At 42.1% G+C, this 17,045-nt stretch overlaps 5 protein-coding genes and 1 long non-coding RNA gene across 12 annotated transcripts; 2 read left to right on the top strand and 4 right to left on the bottom strand.

Moving 5' to 3' along the window:
• Window positions 1-1,026: 1,026 nt before the first annotated feature.
• Window positions 1,027-4,468, bottom strand: LOC104821746 (putative RNA polymerase II subunit B1 CTD phosphatase RPAP2 homolog). Its single transcript, XM_010552717.2, has 7 exons — window positions 3,739-4,468; window positions 3,265-3,486; window positions 2,377-3,018; window positions 2,069-2,274; window positions 1,711-1,974; window positions 1,458-1,604; window positions 1,027-1,358 (listed from the first exon to the last, which is right to left on the bottom strand). The coding sequence occupies exons 1-7, from the start codon at window positions 4,310-4,312 to the stop codon at window positions 1,254-1,256; spliced, it is 2,160 nt and encodes a 719-aa protein (XP_010551019.1). The 5' UTR covers window positions 4,313-4,468; the 3' UTR covers window positions 1,027-1,253.
• A 328-nt stretch (window positions 4,469-4,796) lies between these two features.
• On the bottom strand, window positions 4,797-7,964 carry LOC104821745 (coiled-coil domain-containing protein 102A). Of its 6 annotated transcripts, none has more exons than XM_010552713.2 (7): window positions 7,799-7,963; window positions 7,295-7,463; window positions 6,896-7,142; window positions 6,583-6,690; window positions 5,626-6,087; window positions 5,429-5,530; window positions 4,797-5,239 (listed from the first exon to the last, which is right to left on the bottom strand). In XM_010552713.2, the coding sequence occupies exons 3-7, from the start codon at window positions 7,061-7,063 to the stop codon at window positions 4,853-4,855; spliced, it is 1,227 nt and encodes a 408-aa protein (XP_010551015.1). In that variant the 5' UTR covers window positions 7,064-7,142; window positions 7,295-7,463; window positions 7,799-7,963; the 3' UTR covers window positions 4,797-4,852. The 6 variants fall into 6 exon arrangements, with proteins under 6 accessions (XP_010551015.1, XP_010551017.1, XP_010551016.1 ...); XM_010552715.2 differs by having other exon boundaries at window positions 4,797-5,080; window positions 7,799-7,959; XM_010552716.2 differs by having other exon boundaries at window positions 5,092-5,217; window positions 7,799-7,961.
• Window positions 7,965-8,248: 284 nt separating this feature from the next.
• LOC104821743 (probable alkaline/neutral invertase A, chloroplastic) lies at window positions 8,249-11,204 on the top strand. The gene is made up of 6 exons (XM_010552711.1): window positions 8,249-9,042; window positions 9,192-9,351; window positions 9,548-9,759; window positions 10,016-10,515; window positions 10,615-10,663; window positions 10,747-11,204. The coding sequence occupies exons 1-6, from the start codon at window positions 8,413-8,415 to the stop codon at window positions 11,071-11,073; spliced, it is 1,878 nt and encodes a 625-aa protein (XP_010551013.1). The 5' UTR covers window positions 8,249-8,412; the 3' UTR covers window positions 11,074-11,204.
• On the bottom strand, window positions 8,950-10,266 carry LOC104821742. Of its 2 annotated transcripts, none has more exons than XR_773114.2 (5): window positions 10,175-10,266; window positions 9,870-10,081; window positions 9,652-9,782; window positions 9,189-9,387; window positions 8,950-9,063 (listed from the first exon to the last, which is right to left on the bottom strand). It is a non-coding gene; the product is annotated as an uncharacterized LOC104821742 (long non-coding RNA). The 2 variants fall into 2 exon arrangements; XR_773115.2 differs by having other exon boundaries at window positions 9,870-10,058; window positions 10,175-10,258.
• On the bottom strand, window positions 11,022-13,339 carry LOC104821744 (pentatricopeptide repeat-containing protein At2g22410, mitochondrial-like). The gene is made up of 2 exons (XM_010552712.1): window positions 11,241-13,339; window positions 11,022-11,113 (listed from the first exon to the last, which is right to left on the bottom strand). Exon 1 carries the CDS (start codon window positions 13,303-13,305, stop codon window positions 11,263-11,265), a length of 2,043 nt encoding a protein of 680 aa, XP_010551014.1. The 5' UTR covers window positions 13,306-13,339; the 3' UTR covers window positions 11,022-11,113; window positions 11,241-11,262.
• Window positions 13,340-13,679: 340 nt separating this feature from the next.
• On the top strand, window positions 13,680-14,083 carry LOC109117014. The gene has a single exon (XM_019203458.1). It carries the CDS (start codon window positions 13,791-13,793, stop codon window positions 14,019-14,021), a length of 231 nt encoding a protein of 76 aa, XP_019059003.1. The 5' UTR covers window positions 13,680-13,790; the 3' UTR covers window positions 14,022-14,083.
• The last annotated feature ends 2,962 nt before the right edge of the window (window positions 14,084-17,045 follow it).

The following is a 17,045-nucleotide window of genomic DNA, read 5'->3' as shown; positions in this document are numbered from 1 at the left end:
TTTCCCTAGTTTCGGCGTCGATGTCGATAGAGAGATCGAAACCGGTATTTGACGGTGGTCGGAGCACTGCGCGGCGGAGGAAGGTTTATTCTCTTATTTTGTTGAGAAGGAGGGAGATGAAGCTTATTGGGTTTTTCGACAAAGAGTTCTACGGCATCCTCGACGGCGGCACAATCCCTTCGGAGGTGGCGGTGGAGACGGCTCTGGTTCTTGTCCTAGCTTCGACGTCGACGTCGGTGGAAAAATCATAATCGGTATTCGGCAGTGGTCAGAGCACCGCGGCGGAGGAATGATTGTTCTCTGATTTCGTCGAGTATGAGGAGCCGACAAAGGAAAGGCGATTCCTAGGGCAGTGCCACTATCTGTTTTCGATAAATTTCAAGAACAACCCAATTGTTCTAACAAAGGTTCTTAATGCGAGTTTTTTCGAATTCGAAACCCTAAATCCTATTTTTTTATTAAAAAAAATCGGTTTTCATTTAACCGGTTTTACTAAATCAACCGATTTCAGTAACCGAATTGTTGATATGACAGATTATGTGTCATCTTGAGTTGGTATATTTTTCGATGAAGGGTGACACATTAACTGACAAACGCTGATGGGATAATTTCAGTTCTTTTTTGTGATAATTAAAATTTTTCAAAACAATTCGTGATGGAAATTGAAAAAATTTGAAATCGAATGGAAGATTTTGTCATATTAAAAATTGATATACTATTTTTTACCATTTTCCCAAACTTAAACCCTCAAATAATATCCACGCGAACCATTGGCGCGTCGGCCATACTCGCAAAGCTTTCGGCCGCAACAAGTAACCCCTCCATCAATCCATATATATATATATCCATTAATCAAACATGTGGCTTGACAGGTTTTTTAAAATACTTAAAACTCCTTTTTTTTGGTTTTTTTTATACCATCTCAATAATAACTTAGAATTTCATATATACATACATACATACGAGATAAACTGAGTTGATATTACACCAAAAGGGTGTTTTTGAGAATCGAGGGTAAAATATGCATGGTTTGAAGTGAAGAATGACGATGCCCCTGTGGCTGAGGAAGATCCAGCAAAACTCCCATCTCCTCCCTCCTGATCATTTAGTGCCACCAATTTCCAAGCAATCCCATTCCTCTTTTTTTAAACCCTAATCTCCTCTTTGGTTGTTCAGGTTCATTATGAAATTCAATTTTTTTTACAAACAAAAGGGAACGGAATTGATGATGTATCCTTAGAGTAAGTATTATGTTATGCACCGCTTCGTGAGGAAAACTGAGGAACGCGGCCGAGGGGCATCAGAAGATCCTTCATTACCTCGTACTCTTCTGTTCCTATTCCTGCACCCTCCAACACCTGTTCCACTTGTAACTATTAATAATATAACATCCCCATATCTTTTATTTGTTCCTTATAAACACAAAAAAAAATAAAATTTTGATCCAACTCACTGACCTTGCTTGTGTTGGATATGTAGTGGGTAAGCAGAGGGAGACGTGAAACAGAGAGGGCATCCATGAACAGAAGAACAATCACTTGCCATTGCTTCATCCTCAAGGCCGGAATCGCCTCTGTGAATGTCATTGTCTCCAACAAGCTCCCCTGTTCCAATTCAATCAATTCAATCAATTGCTTTTAAGTAAGACAACCTTATATTATTATGTCTACTCTCTTGAACTCTGGCAATGATAGAGAGTGTGAGTTTTACCAGTCCTTTTTCCAGCTCAGATATCGGTATTGGCAGTCTGAGATCGGTAGTAAGCCCAGGTAAAGATCTCGCAAGACAACCAGCAATTGTCTCCTTGATCTCTGAGGAACGACCGTCGCTCAGGATGATCTTCCGTGGGTATTCTCTCCCGTTAACGCATACAAATTCCTCGTGTTCATTTTCCTCCTTCCCATATATATATGCCAGAGAAGAGGACGATACCCATCCAAAGATTGCGTTCCACATCATTGCAAAAGCTGATAACTGATAATAAAAAAAAAGTGCATGCATCAGTTCCACGTAGTTCTAACCACTCACATTTGAAGGGGAACGGCAGAAAAGCTTATAAGAGACTTACTGTCAGGCTGAAGGCCTCAGGGGGTCCATCGAACCATGATTGATCAGGATCAAACAGATCAGAATCCAAAATCCCAGGTTTATTAGGCCACTTCAGAAGAGTCGGCTCTGATTCAGGTGTTTCTTCTTCCTCTGAATCATCCACTTTGTATATCTCTCCATCAACTTGGGGTGGGTTTGGCAATAGAACTATTCCAGCTTTAGAAACTGTATAAACCCATGTAGAAATACAAACAGTCAGTAATTTAATGAGTAAAATCATACCAGACCTCAAAAGGCTGTAATGCAAGTACGACATGTAGGACCTACTGGCATCACTGGCATCTGAATCTCCTGAAGCAACAGCCTCTGCAGCCTGGCTCAAAGCCCTAGCAAGAGCTTCTGCTGAGGCAAGGCGTGATACTTTATCATCATCATCATCTCTGTCTGTACAAGAGAAGGCATCAACACCTTCATTTCTACCTTCAATGTCCCGAAACTCACAGAGATTGCCATGGCCATCACTAGCAGCATTCTCATCAGCCCAGGTAACTGAGCGATTAAGTTTCTTTGAGCCAGAAGGTTTAAGGGATGGTTTAAGTGATGTTTCACTCGAAGAAGATATATTCTGAGCTGAGGATTCACCTGTGCGTATAATAGCACCATCCTGACAGGAATCAGGAACGTTCTCAACAAATTTAAACTTTCTTTCAGATTCTTTTGGCTTCTCACTCAAACCCTTTTCTCGAAAAGCAGATGATGATCCTGTTAGAGAAACTTGCTGTTCCATGGTTTCCAGATATTTTTGCCCCTTGGCCTCTCTTGCTTGGCTATCTAGAGGAACTTCTATAGAATGAGGCAGAGGTTTAGAAACACTATATTCATTGCTAGTGATAATTTCGCTCACAAAATCCATCTCACTAAACCCAATATTCTTGTTGGTCTTTGGTTTATTACTCTTACCACTATAACCTGCATGATAAAATTAAAAACCAGTCAAGTTATTGGAGACCACAGACATTTGACACCTACCAGGTTTTATCGCTTGCTAGTTGCTAAAGTAAAACGCAGAAACTATGATGATCTAACAGCCATCTAAAAGAATATCATTCTAGGCCAACTTTCGCGAGAACAGGAATCGTAGCCACCATTCTTAAGAAACTATTTCGAAAGAGAATTCTAAAACCCTTTCACGGCTCACTTAATGCTATTGCTTACTTGAATCCTTTTTCTTGGGAGAGACTGAACTTTGACTCGGATCTTTGATAACTCTTTTTCCTTTGAGTTCCTCGGATTTGCCAGCAGAAGAAGCTTTGTCTGTTTGTGGCGGCAGCTTTGAAACACTATATTCATCACTGGTAATAACAGTGCTCGTGAAATCCATCTCGCTAAATAGCGAAACCTCATCTTTGCTCTGCTTGTTCTGAGTGGCCCCTGAATCTGAAATAGCTCACCAAGTATAAGCAATAGAAACAGAGACCAGAGTAACAACAAGGCTAACCCATAAAGCAAGCCCATCGTTTCTGATTTTAGTTGTTTTATCGGTCAAAGCTGTTCTTTCATTTCGTGACTGAAGATTATGCCAACTCCAAGGACAGTTCCTGTAATCATTTGATTACAAGCTACCAAATCTTTCCAGGTTCATCTAATTCGCATAATTAAACATAAAATGTCATACTCGATAACATTTACCTTGTTTGCGATTTCTGGATTTGTTATTGCTCTTATTTAACGGAACATAACCTTCAATGGCATTGGAAGGACCCATCCAGTCCTCCAAAGACATGTCTCCAACTTTCAACTCCGCATTCTCATGGATCGTCAGCTTTGACAATCCTAAATCTTCCTTCACATCCACGGACTCCAACGCTTCTGAATCTTCAAACAAACCCAAAATCTCGTTCAGCTTCACCGATTCGAAAACCGAACACCGAGCCTCTGCTAGAGTCCCCGAAAACGCCCGACTACTGATAAGACAATCAGAGGAACAGAACTTGCAAGCCTCCTGCATATCATACACCTTGTGTTCCTTGAGAGAGATTCGGTATCTTCCCCTTCTAGAAGGTTCGGAAGGGAGAGAACTTCCGCAGAGAGGGTAACCACAGAGCTTAGCGATTGTGCGCTCCGTAACGACATCCTCGTAATCCGAACGAGACATCAACGAGCCCGCCGCGAAGAGCTGTTTCTGGTCTGTGATTCCATCGAGCAGAGCGAGCTGAAGCTTGCGAACGGCTTCGTTAATGGCGATTTCTTGGTCCTTAGACATTTTACTTTTCTTCCCCGAAGCTGTAAGGTGAATTCGTCAGGGAATCAATGGCACAAGCCTCGAAATCGGTGGAATTGCACAACGTATCAGAGCAGAAGAGATTTAGGGTTTAGCAGTGGAACCAATTTCTTGGCCATTTTGGGGCAGAGAGCACGAACTGGGGAAATGAATCTCGATGGAACGACCTGCTATAAATAGAGCGACGAAAGCGGCGGCATCCTATAATGGGCCGGACTACTTGGGCTACATTTGGGCCAGTAATTTAGGTTTTTCACCATAAAAAAAATCGCATGTTGATTATAGTTTAATTTTATTAAATTTTTTGAAGAGCCCGTTTCAAAAATTCATAATTTAATTTTATTATTAAAAAAATAAGGATTACTATAAGAGTCATAAAGAATTTCTGTATTTATTTGCAAATTTCAAACACTGTATTTATCTAGAATTTTTTTAATAGATTCGTGCATTCAATTTTCCCAAAAAATTACATCCAACAATTTTTATATCGCTTTTATTTAAATTCGAAGTCAGTTTTATCCTTTACGCCCTAAAGAGAAAAAACTCTGATCTGCAACTACATTTACAAAAGAAGAAAATCCATCTTTTGGAGAGGATGACAAGTATCAACATGGACATGGAAACAACGACCTTGAACCCCGAGGCTTCCCAGAAGTTGGGTCTCTCCGACAACTGCTCCGATTCGTCGCGTCGTTTCTCCGACAGCTGTTCCCTCAGTTCTTCGATCGCTTTGTCCCTTCGCTCCCCCATCTGTGCTCCATTCCATCGTATTACAACAATACTGTCAGCGAACAGCCAAGAAAGCGAAGCAGTTTCTCCTTTGATGATGCAAGAAGACATTATGTTTTTATTCTTCTTTATTTGCAGATTTGGACGAAGAGAAAGGCCTAGAAACATGGCAGTGATCATCTGAGAAAACACCAGAGAACCCAGGAACTGGAATTTGGAATGGGTAATATCTCGGATCATGAAAATGTTGAATCTTGGAAAGAGGGCTTGGCTCAAAAAATCGTTTTTTGGATTGCAGAAGAGTTAGATTCCTAGGAAAATAAAATTAGTTTGAGAGGGAAAAAGAAAAAGAAAAAGGGATGAACTTACTCTCTGCAGTTTCCTTGTCTGACTTCGAGCTTCCTGCAGACAAAACTCCAGTTTCAGCACCTTCTTCTTCAACTCCTGACCCCCTCTTCTCTGTTTCTCCAACTGTTTTTGTTTTGTCCGAACATTTTCAGTAGATCAGTCATTGTAAAAAACATTCGGACATTGAGAAGAACAGGAACAAATAGATGGATATGCACCTGTGCTTCAAGTTCCTTGGTCTTGATCTTCCAATGAGCAGATATCAACCTTATCTCATCTTTCAGTTTCGCCATCTCTTCATCTTTCACTGCCAAAATCTTGTCGATCCTCTCAAAGTTCTTCGGCGACACCTCTTCCAGAAGCTTCCGGAGCTCGCAGGCTTTGCCCATCCCGCCCTTTGCAACAGCCCGTGTTAACTCCCTCTCTATTCTCACAACCTCTTCACTCAGCTGTTTATGGTAGCATTCTCTAGCTTTCAGATCTCTCTTCAGATTATCGAGCTGATGCCCGAGCTGGGTCACGCGATTTTCGTGTTCACTAATAGACAGCAATTTCTCGTCGAGTTGTTTGAGAAACGCTGAGCACTGAATCTGTGCAGATTGAGCAGATGCGGCACTTGTTTCCGCAGTTCGTTTAGTGATGGCGAGCTGCGATCTCAGATCATCGAACTCTTTAAGGTACTGTTTCACATAATAAGACATATGATCAGAAACACAAATCCATGAAACTCAACAGCTCTACTAGAACAACGGCATCGACCCATTTCATATTTTCTGTCACTTAACAGCTAGATCATGTTCGTACATTTCAAGATCCAAACTTTTCTATTGATTTAGAGACCATAGCACCGTAGATTCACTAGTGTGCTCATCCAGCAAGAACTTTCGAACCATTGAAAGAACTTTTTGAATGGGTCGTAACTCCCATATGTTTCGAACAATAGGCAAGAGATGAACACTGAAAAGAGAGAAACAGAAAACAGAGCATAATGATACTTTCCAGTAACAGAACATGTAATCTTTTATCAACGATTTAACCAAATGACCCTCTAATGAACACACATCAAGGTTGAATCTTTCTACAAGTGAAATGTTAATTCACAAATTGGAAAGCTTAATCTCATGGATTGAATCAGAATCACATAGACAGTAGAAGCCTTTGTTTGTGAGAGGAACCTTTTCAGCGGCAGATGCTGCAGCTTCAAGCTGACAGTTTCTATCTTCCAGTTTCTTCTGCAGTTTGCAGATCTCCATTTCCATGTTCTTCGTTTTCGCCTCTGCTTCCTGAAGGGGAAAAAAACCCAAAACACAAGTGAAATAAACCATCATTTCTTTCTGATTAAATTACAAAAAAAAAAACATCAGAAATCCAACATTCAAAACACGGATGACCCCACCATCCTAAACACCTAAAGGAACACAAAAAAGGAGGAATCAATCAGAAAATAATGATTCAAAATCCAATAGACACAAAAAGGAAAGAACTTGCCTTTCTATATAGCGTTTCTCTAACAAAGGATTGCTCTTGAGAAACCAAACGGCCCTTCACTTGCTTCACCTCCGCCGCCAGAGACACCACGTTTCGCCGGAAATTCTCTTTCTTCTCACCCAAATCCTTCAACAGTGGATCCACCGCCGTTTTGTCGGAATCTGACATCTCTGTCCGATGATTCTCTCATCCAACGGCCACTCTTGATCTGTTCGGCTCTTGCATGCACAGATCAAATCCCAGAAATCTGAAGAACGAAACCCAGGAAACCAACAAAAAAAAGAAGAAGTTTTCAGTGCATGTGAAAATGGCAGCTATGCATTTAATACAGAAATATAAATGAACAAATCTTAAGTTATAACGGAAAGCATTAGATAGAGGAAAAGATCGTGACTTTACAAGAGGTGCGAAAGCGGATTGGGGGAGCTTGGGCTCGGAAGTTCAAAAGGAGCTGGATTTTCTGGGCTCTCAAGGTTTTCGTATAATTTTCTCGGGAAAATTTGGTCCGAGAAAAGTAAGTCCCGCCGGTTATGGCAAGAACTCGTAAATTTTCATATCCATCCCCACACTGCAGAGAGAGAGAGAGGGGGGGGGAGAAACACGTAAAGGGGACAGTCGATGAAATCAAATCAAACAAATGAATCGTCTTATTTGTCGGGAGAGAGAGAGAGACACTCCAGGAGAGAGAAAAATGACTGCTTGATCAATTCACTCACTGTAGATCTTGAATTAAAACTCCATCAAAGTTTAAAATCGAGGAAAAAAACACATAATGGAACTTACAGTGGCAAAAGAGGGAGAGAGAAAGAGAATTTCAAAAATCAAATTGCAGAAAAATCAGAACTTTCCCTCCAGATTCCTCGGAAACTTCAAACCCACAACTTAAAAAAAAAAAAAGGTTACCTCGATATGTTCTTCCGCACACAAAAAAGCAAATCAAGAACACCAGGATGAAGGACAGCAAAACGAGTATGAGATTATGGCAGAGTAGCGTAAGATCATTTCATAGTTTCTATCATTATTATACTAAGGCTGTTGACAGAAGAAACAAGAGGGTTCTCGGCTCGGACCACCCGAACCTCCAGCTTCACACAGAGACAAAAACCGAAGCCTGTGTCCTGTTTGACCAAGCGCCGCAAGCCCTAAGCTCGCGCTTTGATCGAATAGAATTTCGCCACGTGTTCCCATGCCCTATGGATACAAATAGGCCCACCATCTTGGCCCATTTAGAAAAACGATGTCGTATTACGAATTTCGGATTTTGACTCGAGTCTCGCGTCTTGACCATTGGCAGCTAAATACATTCAGCACCACGAACTTTTTACTGAATGAAATTGAAAATCTAAATTAGCAAAAAGTGTTCAGATCCATTGGATTGAACTCAAATATCATTGTTATGCATTAATAGAAAAAACACATATCGAATAGATGAGCAAAAACCACCTCAAAAGGAAACTCCTCTATCCTTAATCTCAGACATATAAAGACAAATCTCCAAACCTTGACCGAATCTGACGATGAACGCCGTCACTCTCCTGGGAAACGCAACGATGAGACCCTCCAAATGCATTCTTTACGCGTTGACAAGAATCTCATCATCCAAATCCACTCCAAACGCAGCATCTCGATCGAACCCTTCGCAGTTCTTGAGCAGAAACAATACCCAGAATCTGAATTCAAGCGCCAATATCAGCAAATCAAGTTTTGTACTTTCCTCAAACGATCCAAGAGGAAGCTTGGTTGCAGCTCGGGTTGCTTCTAGGGCAAGAAACCTCTCAACTTCAACAGAAATCCGTGAGAATGACGCGACTTTAGAGAGAATTTGTGGAAAACACGGCCTAAAGGCGGGACCTGCCATCGAGAGGGTAAAAATCGATGAGAAAGCTGCAAATAGAGATGAGTTGGAGGATGTTAAGAAGAGAAGCGAAACCAAAGAGGAAGAAGCCTGGAGATTGCTGAAGGAAGCTGTTGTTACATACTGTGATTGCCCCGTCGGGACAGTAGCTGCGAAAGATCCAAGCGATGCAACGCCATTGAACTATGATCAAGTCTTTATACGGGACTTTGTGCCTTCCGCTCTAGCTTTCTTGCTTAAGGGGGAGCCCGAGATTGTGAGAAACTTCCTCCTTCACACATTGCAGTTGCAGGTACGAACACGCTTGTTTGATCTGAAAACGAAAAAGTAAATCCCTTTTTATGCCAATCTCAGCAGTATTACGTATACAAATGTTTCAAACGCAGAATAGAGACTCATATATCTTTCCAGACAATGATCTTTGTTGTATTTTCTTACCAGAGTTGGGAGAAAACGGTTGATTGTTACAGCCCAGGCCAGGGATTAATGCCTGCGAGTTTCAAAGTCAGAAGCGTACTTCTCGAAAATGACAAATGTGAAGAGGTTCTGGATCCAGATTTTGGTGAATCTGCTATAGGTCGGGTCGCTCCCGTTGATTCTGGTCTGTATCGCTTGCTTCTTCTTGTCTTGCATTTTCCTTCCAACAAATCACAAAAAATGTAAATCTTTATACAAACTGTAAATCAATATCTAGTCACAAAATGACTCCTTTGCACGTATTACATCAACCTAACCGAGTGACAGCTTTTATGGCAGAATTTGATTCACAAAAGTAGGTCTAAACAGATAATTTTCAGGTCTGTGGTGGATAATACTGTTGAGGGCGTATGGAAAAATCACGGGAGATTACACGCTGCAAGAGAGGATAGACGTGCAGACGGGGATAAAGATGATAATGAACCTGTGTTTAGCCGATGGTTTTGATATGTTCCCGACTCTGTTAGTCACTGATGGCTCCTGCATGATAGATCGCCGCATGGGTATCCATGGCCACCCTCTTGAGATCCAAGTAACTTTCCCTTCGTTGTTTCCCTGATTTTAAATAAAATTAAAAATATATGTCAAGAACATTCACAATAAATCATCCAAGAGTGAACATGAGTTTGATGCGAATCTTACCATAAGCGAATTCCAGTTTAATTCAGGGTAGTGACATTTGGATTAAAAAGCTATCCTTCACATGAGAACATATCTTGTGGATTGGTCTGTTGATTTGAGATCCGTTTTGTGTTACCTTACATGTGATGATGGTTCCTTGGACACAGGCTTTGTTCTACTCAGCTCTTCGGTGCTCTCGTGAGATGATAACTGCGAATGAAAGCTCAAAAAACCTGATCAGAACAATCAACAACAGGCTCAGTGCGTTATCGTTCCACATCAGAGAAAACTACTGGCTCGACATAAAGAAAATCAACGAGATATACCGTTACAAAACAGAAGAGTACTCCATGGATGCCACCAACAAGTTCAACATCTACCCAGAACAGGTCTCACCGTGGCTCATGGACTGGATTCCAGAAAAACCTGGATCTGGCTTTCTGATTGGAAACCTCCAGCCAGCTCACATGGACTTCAGGTTCTTCACGCTGGGAAATCTGTGGTCAATCATTTCATCTTTAGGAACTCCGAAACAAAACGAAGCTATATTGAATTTGATTGAAGAGAAATGGAATGATATCATCGGGCATATGCCTCTTAAGATATGTTACCCAGCTTTGGAGTTTGCAGAGTGGAGTGTTATCACTGGAAGTGACCCGAAGAACACGTATGCCTCTTCCTCTTTCGATCGATTCAAATTGTTTTGTCTACATAGTGTATGACACTTTTGATGTAACGGGAATTCATCTCTTTGCATTTCTTGTAGGCCATGGTCATACCACAACAGTGGATCATGGCCAACTCTTCTTTGGCAGGTGAGCATGAATTCCTCGCAAATGAGTTATTCATAAGCATGCTTATACAACAATAATTAACACTCTTATCTGAATCTATTCAGTTCACATTGGCCTGCATCAAGATGGGCAGACCAGAGTTAGCAGAGAGAGCAGTGACCTTGGCTGAAAAGAGGCTCCAAGCTGACCGATGGCCTGAATACTATGACACTAGAAGTGGGAAGTTCATCGGGAAACAATCCAGGCTTTACCAGACATGGACGATTGCTGGTTACCTGACATCAAAGATGCTCCTGGAGAATCCTGAAACAGCCTCATTGTTGTTCTGGGAAGAAGATCTCGAGCTTCTTGAGACATGTGTCTGTGCTCTCACCAAATCCGGCAGGAAGAAGTGTTCTCGAGTCGCTGCAAAGTCTCAGATTCTTGTTTAAGAGCGTTCCTTTGTACATAGATAACTTAGGATAAAAGTTCCTGTCGAGCAAATGTTGTGCAGGTCAACCAAATTTGTCAACACAACTCATCTGTGTATATGGTACTCAATGGAGAAATCAGTGTTTTTGTACTTCTTTCCTACAAAAAAACAAAAAACAAAACCCACCTGCAAAACCATCTAACACCATTCATTGCACATCTGTTATTGGACGTGGAAATCTATTAGTTTCCTTACAGACCACGCTCAAGCCAGGGATCTTTTGAACACTGTTACCAGACATCGCCCCTCTAATCTCAAGCACAGCACCCCAATCACCTTTTGAAGCATATATATGAGAAAGTAACACACAAAATCCATCATGGTCTGGATAACGCTCAACAAGCTTTCTTCCAAGTCTCTCGCCCAACTCAGAGTTACCGTGTTTCACATAAGCTCCAAGCAGAGCACCCCATGTGGCCACATCAGGCGCCACAGGCATAGTCTCAATAATCTCTTCGGCTTCTCTAAGTAAGCCAGCACGTCCTAGAAGATCAATCATACATCCATAATGCTTTACGTTTGGTTCTATCTCGTACTCATTGACCATGGAACTAAAATGGCACCGACCCTCGTCAACTAAGCCCGCATGCCTACACGCACTAAGGACATTCAGGAATGTGATTTCATTTGGCTTTACTTCAGAGTGTTTCATCTCAGAGAAAATAAGAAGTGACTTTCCCACAAGGCCGTGCATAGCCAAGCCATCAATCAATGCATTCCATGTAGAAACTCCTTTATTATGTATTCCACAAAAAATATCCAGTGCAGTTTCAGGACAACCACATTCCATATACATGTTAATGAGGGCTGTTCCAAGAATGGGGTTTATATGAAGGTCATTCTCTTTTATGTATGAGTGTAACCGTTCTCCATGTTCAAGGGCATTCATTCGTGTGCAAGCAGTGATCACGGTTACCAAAATGGTCTCATCAGGTTTGATTCCTCTAAGCTGCAACTCCTGAAACATCTCTAATGCCTTGTAAAACCAATCATTTTGTACATAACCTGAGATCATTGCACTCCACGAGACAACATCTTTGTTGGGCATCATATCAAATAACTCCTCAGCCTTGTCGACCAATCCACACTTCATATACCCTGAAATCATAGAGTTCCAGGAAAACTGATCCAGACAATGGCTCGAACTGAACAGCTTTTCAGCAGCCTTTATACCTCCACAGCTCGTATACATTTTGATTAACGCATTTTGAAGGTTAACAAAAGATTCAGTGCCAGTCTTCAAAATAAAAGCATGCAATGAACCCCCCAACCAAACCTCTGACAAGTTGGCACAAGCAGAGAGAACACTGATCATTGTAACCTCATCTGGCGTAACTCCATAGCTATTCATGCTGATAAATGTAGCCACCGCATCCTTATACATCAGATTTTTCTCATAACATGAAACCAACGCACTCCATGAAACCAAATCTCTCATGGGCATTTCATCGAACACCTTACGAGCCTCAGCGACCAATCCTTTCTCACAGAACAATTTTATCATGGAATTCGAGGCAATGACGTTCTTCTCTGTCATCTTCTCATAGATAGAAATGGCCTCGCCTACGTTCCCCGACCGAACATAACCAGCGAGAATGGAATTCCATGAAACTGAATCCAACACAGGACTTTCATCGAATAGCTTGCGTGCGTCCTTCATATTCCCGCATACAGAATACATATTCACCAATGTATTCTGTACATAGACGTCAGAATCGAAACCCACCTTCAAAACATGATCATGCAGCTGTTTCCCTTCGAATTCCGATAACCGCAAGGCCGACGCTTGTACAATAATAGGGAAGGTACGGTTATCGGTGCAAACGCGGTTACACAGCATCCATTTGTACAAGCGAAGAGCTTTACAAGGGAAATTTCGTTGGACGTAAGCTCTCATCATTGTATTCCAGATAAACGCATTCGAGTTCTCAATGCTACGGAAGATTCTACGAGAGTGATCGACATGGACGAAGTATGAATCAACCGAGAATTTGAGAAGTATGCTTGCTGCGTATGTGTCCTTGAGGAGACCGGTGAGGACCATCTGAGACAGGATTTGGTCGAAGTGCTTGAGAATCCGACATTTCTGCAGATGGGTCTCCAAAATCTCGACGTTTAGGGTTAGTTTGAAGATGGGTTTGGGCGAGAGAGATGATCTCAGGGACGATGAAACATGGGAGAGCTTGATCATGCTGGCAGAATCGCCGAACTGAGGGAGGAGATAAAATTAGTGCCGGTATATTTATATATAGTTTATGCTTACGGCGAGTGATAGTGATGTTTAAAAAAAATTTAATTATTTCGAAAATATAAATTAACGAAATAATGATGGAGGGAATATTTCTTCAAATTTCAAGGAAAAGATTTGAAAAAGTTTCTCCCACCAAAAGGCAGATATGCGAACAGATTCAAATCGCAGCACGTAAAATTGATCTGAACCGTTGAATTTAAATACTCTACAAAATCAACGGTGGTTAAGGCAGCGTTCTTATAGAAGAAACGCATGTATGAAATCATTGCTCTCTACCGCCATCATTTCCGCCATTAAAAGCTTGCTTTTCTGCATCACACTAAGATCATTCACCACACCACCGAAACAGAATATAAATCTGCAGATACACAGACACTTTCGAAGCAATAGATCCAAGACGCCAATCGGGAGGATAAGAGATTCCGATGTCGGAGCATTGGTCCTTGTCAGCCTCCCGATCTAGATGGTTTTCCGGCAACGGATGGAGCTCGACGGGGTACGGGCGGTGGCGTTGGCTGACGTGGAGGAGGCCTGAGCTTAGTTACCTATCGATGGTGGTGGACGATGTAGTATGGAGAGTGGTGACAGCGTTCGAGTCCGTGGCGTTGATATCGATGCTCTGCTTTTTCTTCCTCTTTTGCGGCTGCACCGTCTGATTCGGCTGCGGTGCAGGGATTCACGTTTGATGACGCAACGATTTTGGCGGTGGAGGAGGCGCGTGGTGCTCAGTCTCTACCTCCGCCGAGTTTTAGGTTGCTTTTTAGAAAAAAAAAAATCTTCTTCTGTGGTTCGTTCGCCGGTGATTGGCGACGGAATTTATGTGTAAAAGACTTTTGCCGGAGAAAGAGGCGCGTGATGCTCAGATAGGGTTGACGAGCTCTTTGCCACTGCGCAAGGATACAACGTTACAGTGCTCTCGGGGGTTTGCTTCCGGGTTCTCGGGAAGTGCTCCTTGAGGTGGCGAAGAGACAGAGGCAGCAAGTTGCGCTATCTGGTTATTAACCAGCTTGAGATGGGCGTCGGTAGGGGTGAGCGATCGGATCAGATCGGGTTATTCGAATTCGATTATTTCGGGTTCGTGTTGTACGGATTTAGAATATTCATATCCAATCGGATATATAATTTTAATCGGTTCGGTTCGGGTTCGGTTCGGATTTTTTCGGGTTCGGTTCGGGTTATCCAAACAAATATTCGATAAAAAAAATTCATGTATTGTCTTAAAGAAAAATAAAAAAAACAAAATTCATAAATACCATTTGAACCAAAATCAATCTCATATTAATAGTCTCCTATCAAAAATAAAAATCAAACATAGAACATTCCAACAATCTTCTCGTACAAAAGCTCCATATTATAAATTTTGAAAATGAAAAACTAATAACAAAATAAGAAAAATATTCCAATGAACAAAATTAGAATGAATATAAAAGAATCATCTTGGTGAACTTCTTTCTAAATGACACACAAGTAACCTTGTACCAAGTCACCTTATTTATTTGATTCGTTATGATTTTTTTTTAAAAAAATATTCACCAAAAAAACGGGAAAAAACATTCCACATAAAAAAAAAAGACAAAAAAGAAAAAAAATGATTCTACGTATAATTCCATTGAAATTTATACATGTGCCGCTAAGATGGACAAGTTTATATATTATATTTATATACCCAAAAATATTATGATTTTAGAATTAAAAACCTTTCACAAAGTAAATTGAGATGATCAGATGATGCAAGCTCATGACGTGGCATCATCACTTCCAATACTTCTATGGGCATGTGCACACAGAATCCCTCCTCTTCCCTTCCTCCAAACACTCGCCCAACACTGAACACACTCGAGATTCCTGGAAAAGTGCGAGAAAATCAAATAACACGAAGCTCAAGTCCACTCAGTAAATCTCGATGGAGAGAAGCCCAGAGCTCGACAAAGAGGAGAATCCCAGAACTCGACGTCGATGGATAATCTCCGCCCTCGGGTTTGAACAGACAGGGAAAACAAAAAATTAGAGGGTTGGTTTGGCAGCGCAAGATATGGGCGGAGTTGACCGGAGCTGGGCAGATCTGGCCGAAGCTGGGCGGATCTGGCCGGAGCTCGGTAGAGCAGACCAGGCAGAAACTTGACACAGGGAGGCTTCAGAAGAGATGAGTCGAAGGAGAGAAGAGAACAGATGCAAAACGATTAACCCTAATTAATTATCATAATTTTTTAAGTTTTAATTTCGGTTTAATTGGATAACCGAACCCGATCGGTTATTTACCTGAACCGAACCAATCCGATCGGTTATAGGGAGATACTACCCAATCGGTTATTTAAGCAAAACCCGAACCGATCCGAAACCCGATTAATCGGTTCGGATTTACCCGAACCCGATTAACCCGATCTGGATGCCCAGTCCTAGGCGTCGGTCTTCTGCTAATGTTCTCGCATCTCGGTGCGGATGGCTTCCCGACCCTGCATAAGTTGTGCAAGCATAGACTTGATGTCGGGTCAGGACATACCGGTGATTGAGATGGAGGTAGACCGAAATTTTGTTGAGGCTGACGGTGTGCTCGGTAGTGTTGAGGGGCTTGGTTCTGATTTGGGTAGGCATTCCGGGGTTGCGATTGATTCCCTTGAGAGGAGCCAGGGATAGTGGAACTGTCGAAATTGCTTTGCTGAGCATTTAGAGCATTGGAGGAGTTCTTGTATGAGAAATTTGGGTGATTCCTCCAACCTGGATTGTATGTGTTCGAGTACGGATTGTTGGCGATGTAGTTGACATCTTCATGCATATACTCATCTCGTGATGCATCCAGATCAGTGATCTGATGGGCGTTTTCTACTGCTGGGTTTTCCTGGGATCTCATGAGCGAATCTAATTCCTAAGAGATCGATTCTAGGGTTTGCGCAGCGGATGTAAAACAAAATTTTAATGAAATCCTAGAACCTATCATGCATGATCTTGTAGAAACGTTAGAACGCTTACCTCAATCGATCCGGGGCCTGTATCAATCGAAGAACACGTCTGATCACTGTAGGCAGGAAGAATACCTTGCCCTCTACACGTATCCACACGGCGGAAAGGATTCCAACGGTTGGAACTTGTCTGCTAGGACTGCAGAACGCTTTCTTCTTTGCGCAAAGGATTCAGGGATCTTTCTCTTAGGTTTTTCACTCTCCAAACCTCTCCCTAGGGTCTGAAATTCGTGCCAAAAGAGTTGGGTGGCGTTTCCCTAAGTTTTTCCCCCATTAAAACCCTAATTAGAGCGAGTTTAGTAAATCCCGACGTCTGGACCGATCGGTCCATACCTGGACCAATTGGTCTGGAGCTTTTTAACGTCTGGACCGATCGGTCTGGAACAATTTCTGGACCTCACATGTTACCTCTGGACCGACCGGTCTACGTCTAGACCGATCGGTCTGGGTTAGCTGGACCGATCGGTCCAGACCTTCCGGACCGCTCGGTCTGGCCTCCGCTCCACCGGAATTTTCTCGTCTCTTCTCGCGCATTCGTCCTTTCCTGTGTGTGTGACCCTGTAGGCTCATCCGATATAGCAGTATAACACGGAATCTCTTATTTCGGTTACACAAGTCATAGGCGGTCTCTACCAAGACACTATGACTACCTATCTCGAATAGAGCTTGTTCATGATCCTACGAACGCCAACGATGATTCCGTTTGATGATCCTTTTGTATCA

Source organism: Tarenaya hassleriana, unplaced genomic scaffold (genome assembly GCF_000463585.1).
Source record: "Tarenaya hassleriana unplaced genomic scaffold, ASM46358v1 Cleome34, whole genome shotgun sequence".
Lineage (NCBI taxonomy): Eukaryota > Viridiplantae > Streptophyta > Magnoliopsida > Brassicales > Cleomaceae > Tarenaya > Tarenaya hassleriana.
The sequence above is the reverse complement of the archived record's forward strand: the minus strand, read 5'-3'. Positions and strand labels throughout refer to the sequence as shown.

Coding starts and splice junctions, on each gene's coding strand:
- LOC104821746 (XM_010552717.2), bottom strand. CDS start 4,312: ATGTCTAAGGACCAAGAAATCGCCATTAACGAAGCCGTTCGCAAGCTT. Junction 3,487..3,738: donor ATCCAGAAATCGCAAACAAG/GTAAATGTTATC, acceptor GAGCTATTTCAG/ATTCAGGGGCCACTCAGAAC. Junction 1,359..1,457: donor ACATATCCAACACAAGCAAG/GTCAGTGAGTTG, acceptor CAAGTGGAACAG/GTGTTGGAGGGTGCAGGAAT.
- LOC104821745 (XM_010552714.1), bottom strand. CDS start 7,063: ATGTCAGATTCCGACAAAACGGCGGTGGATCCACTGTTGAAGGATTTG. Junction 6,088..6,582: donor CAGCATCTGCCGCTGAAAAG/GTTCCTCTCACA, acceptor TATGTGAAACAG/TACCTTAAAGAGTTCGATGA. Junction 5,240..5,428: donor AGACAAGGAAACTGCAGAGA/GTAAGTTCATCC, acceptor GTGTTTTCTCAG/ATGATCACTGCCATGTTTCT.
- LOC104821743 (XM_010552711.1), top strand. CDS start 8,413: ATGAACGCCGTCACTCTCCTGGGAAACGCAACGATGAGACCCTCCAAA. Junction 9,043..9,191: donor TTCACACATTGCAGTTGCAG/GTACGAACACGC, acceptor TTTTCTTACCAG/AGTTGGGAGAAAACGGTTGA. Junction 10,516..10,614: donor GGAAGTGACCCGAAGAACAC/GTATGCCTCTTC, acceptor CATTTCTTGTAG/GCCATGGTCATACCACAACA.
- LOC104821744 (XM_010552712.1), bottom strand. CDS start 13,305: ATGATCAAGCTCTCCCATGTTTCATCGTCCCTGAGATCATCTCTCTCG.
- LOC109117014 (XM_019203458.1), top strand. CDS start 13,791: ATGTCGGAGCATTGGTCCTTGTCAGCCTCCCGATCTAGATGGTTTTCC.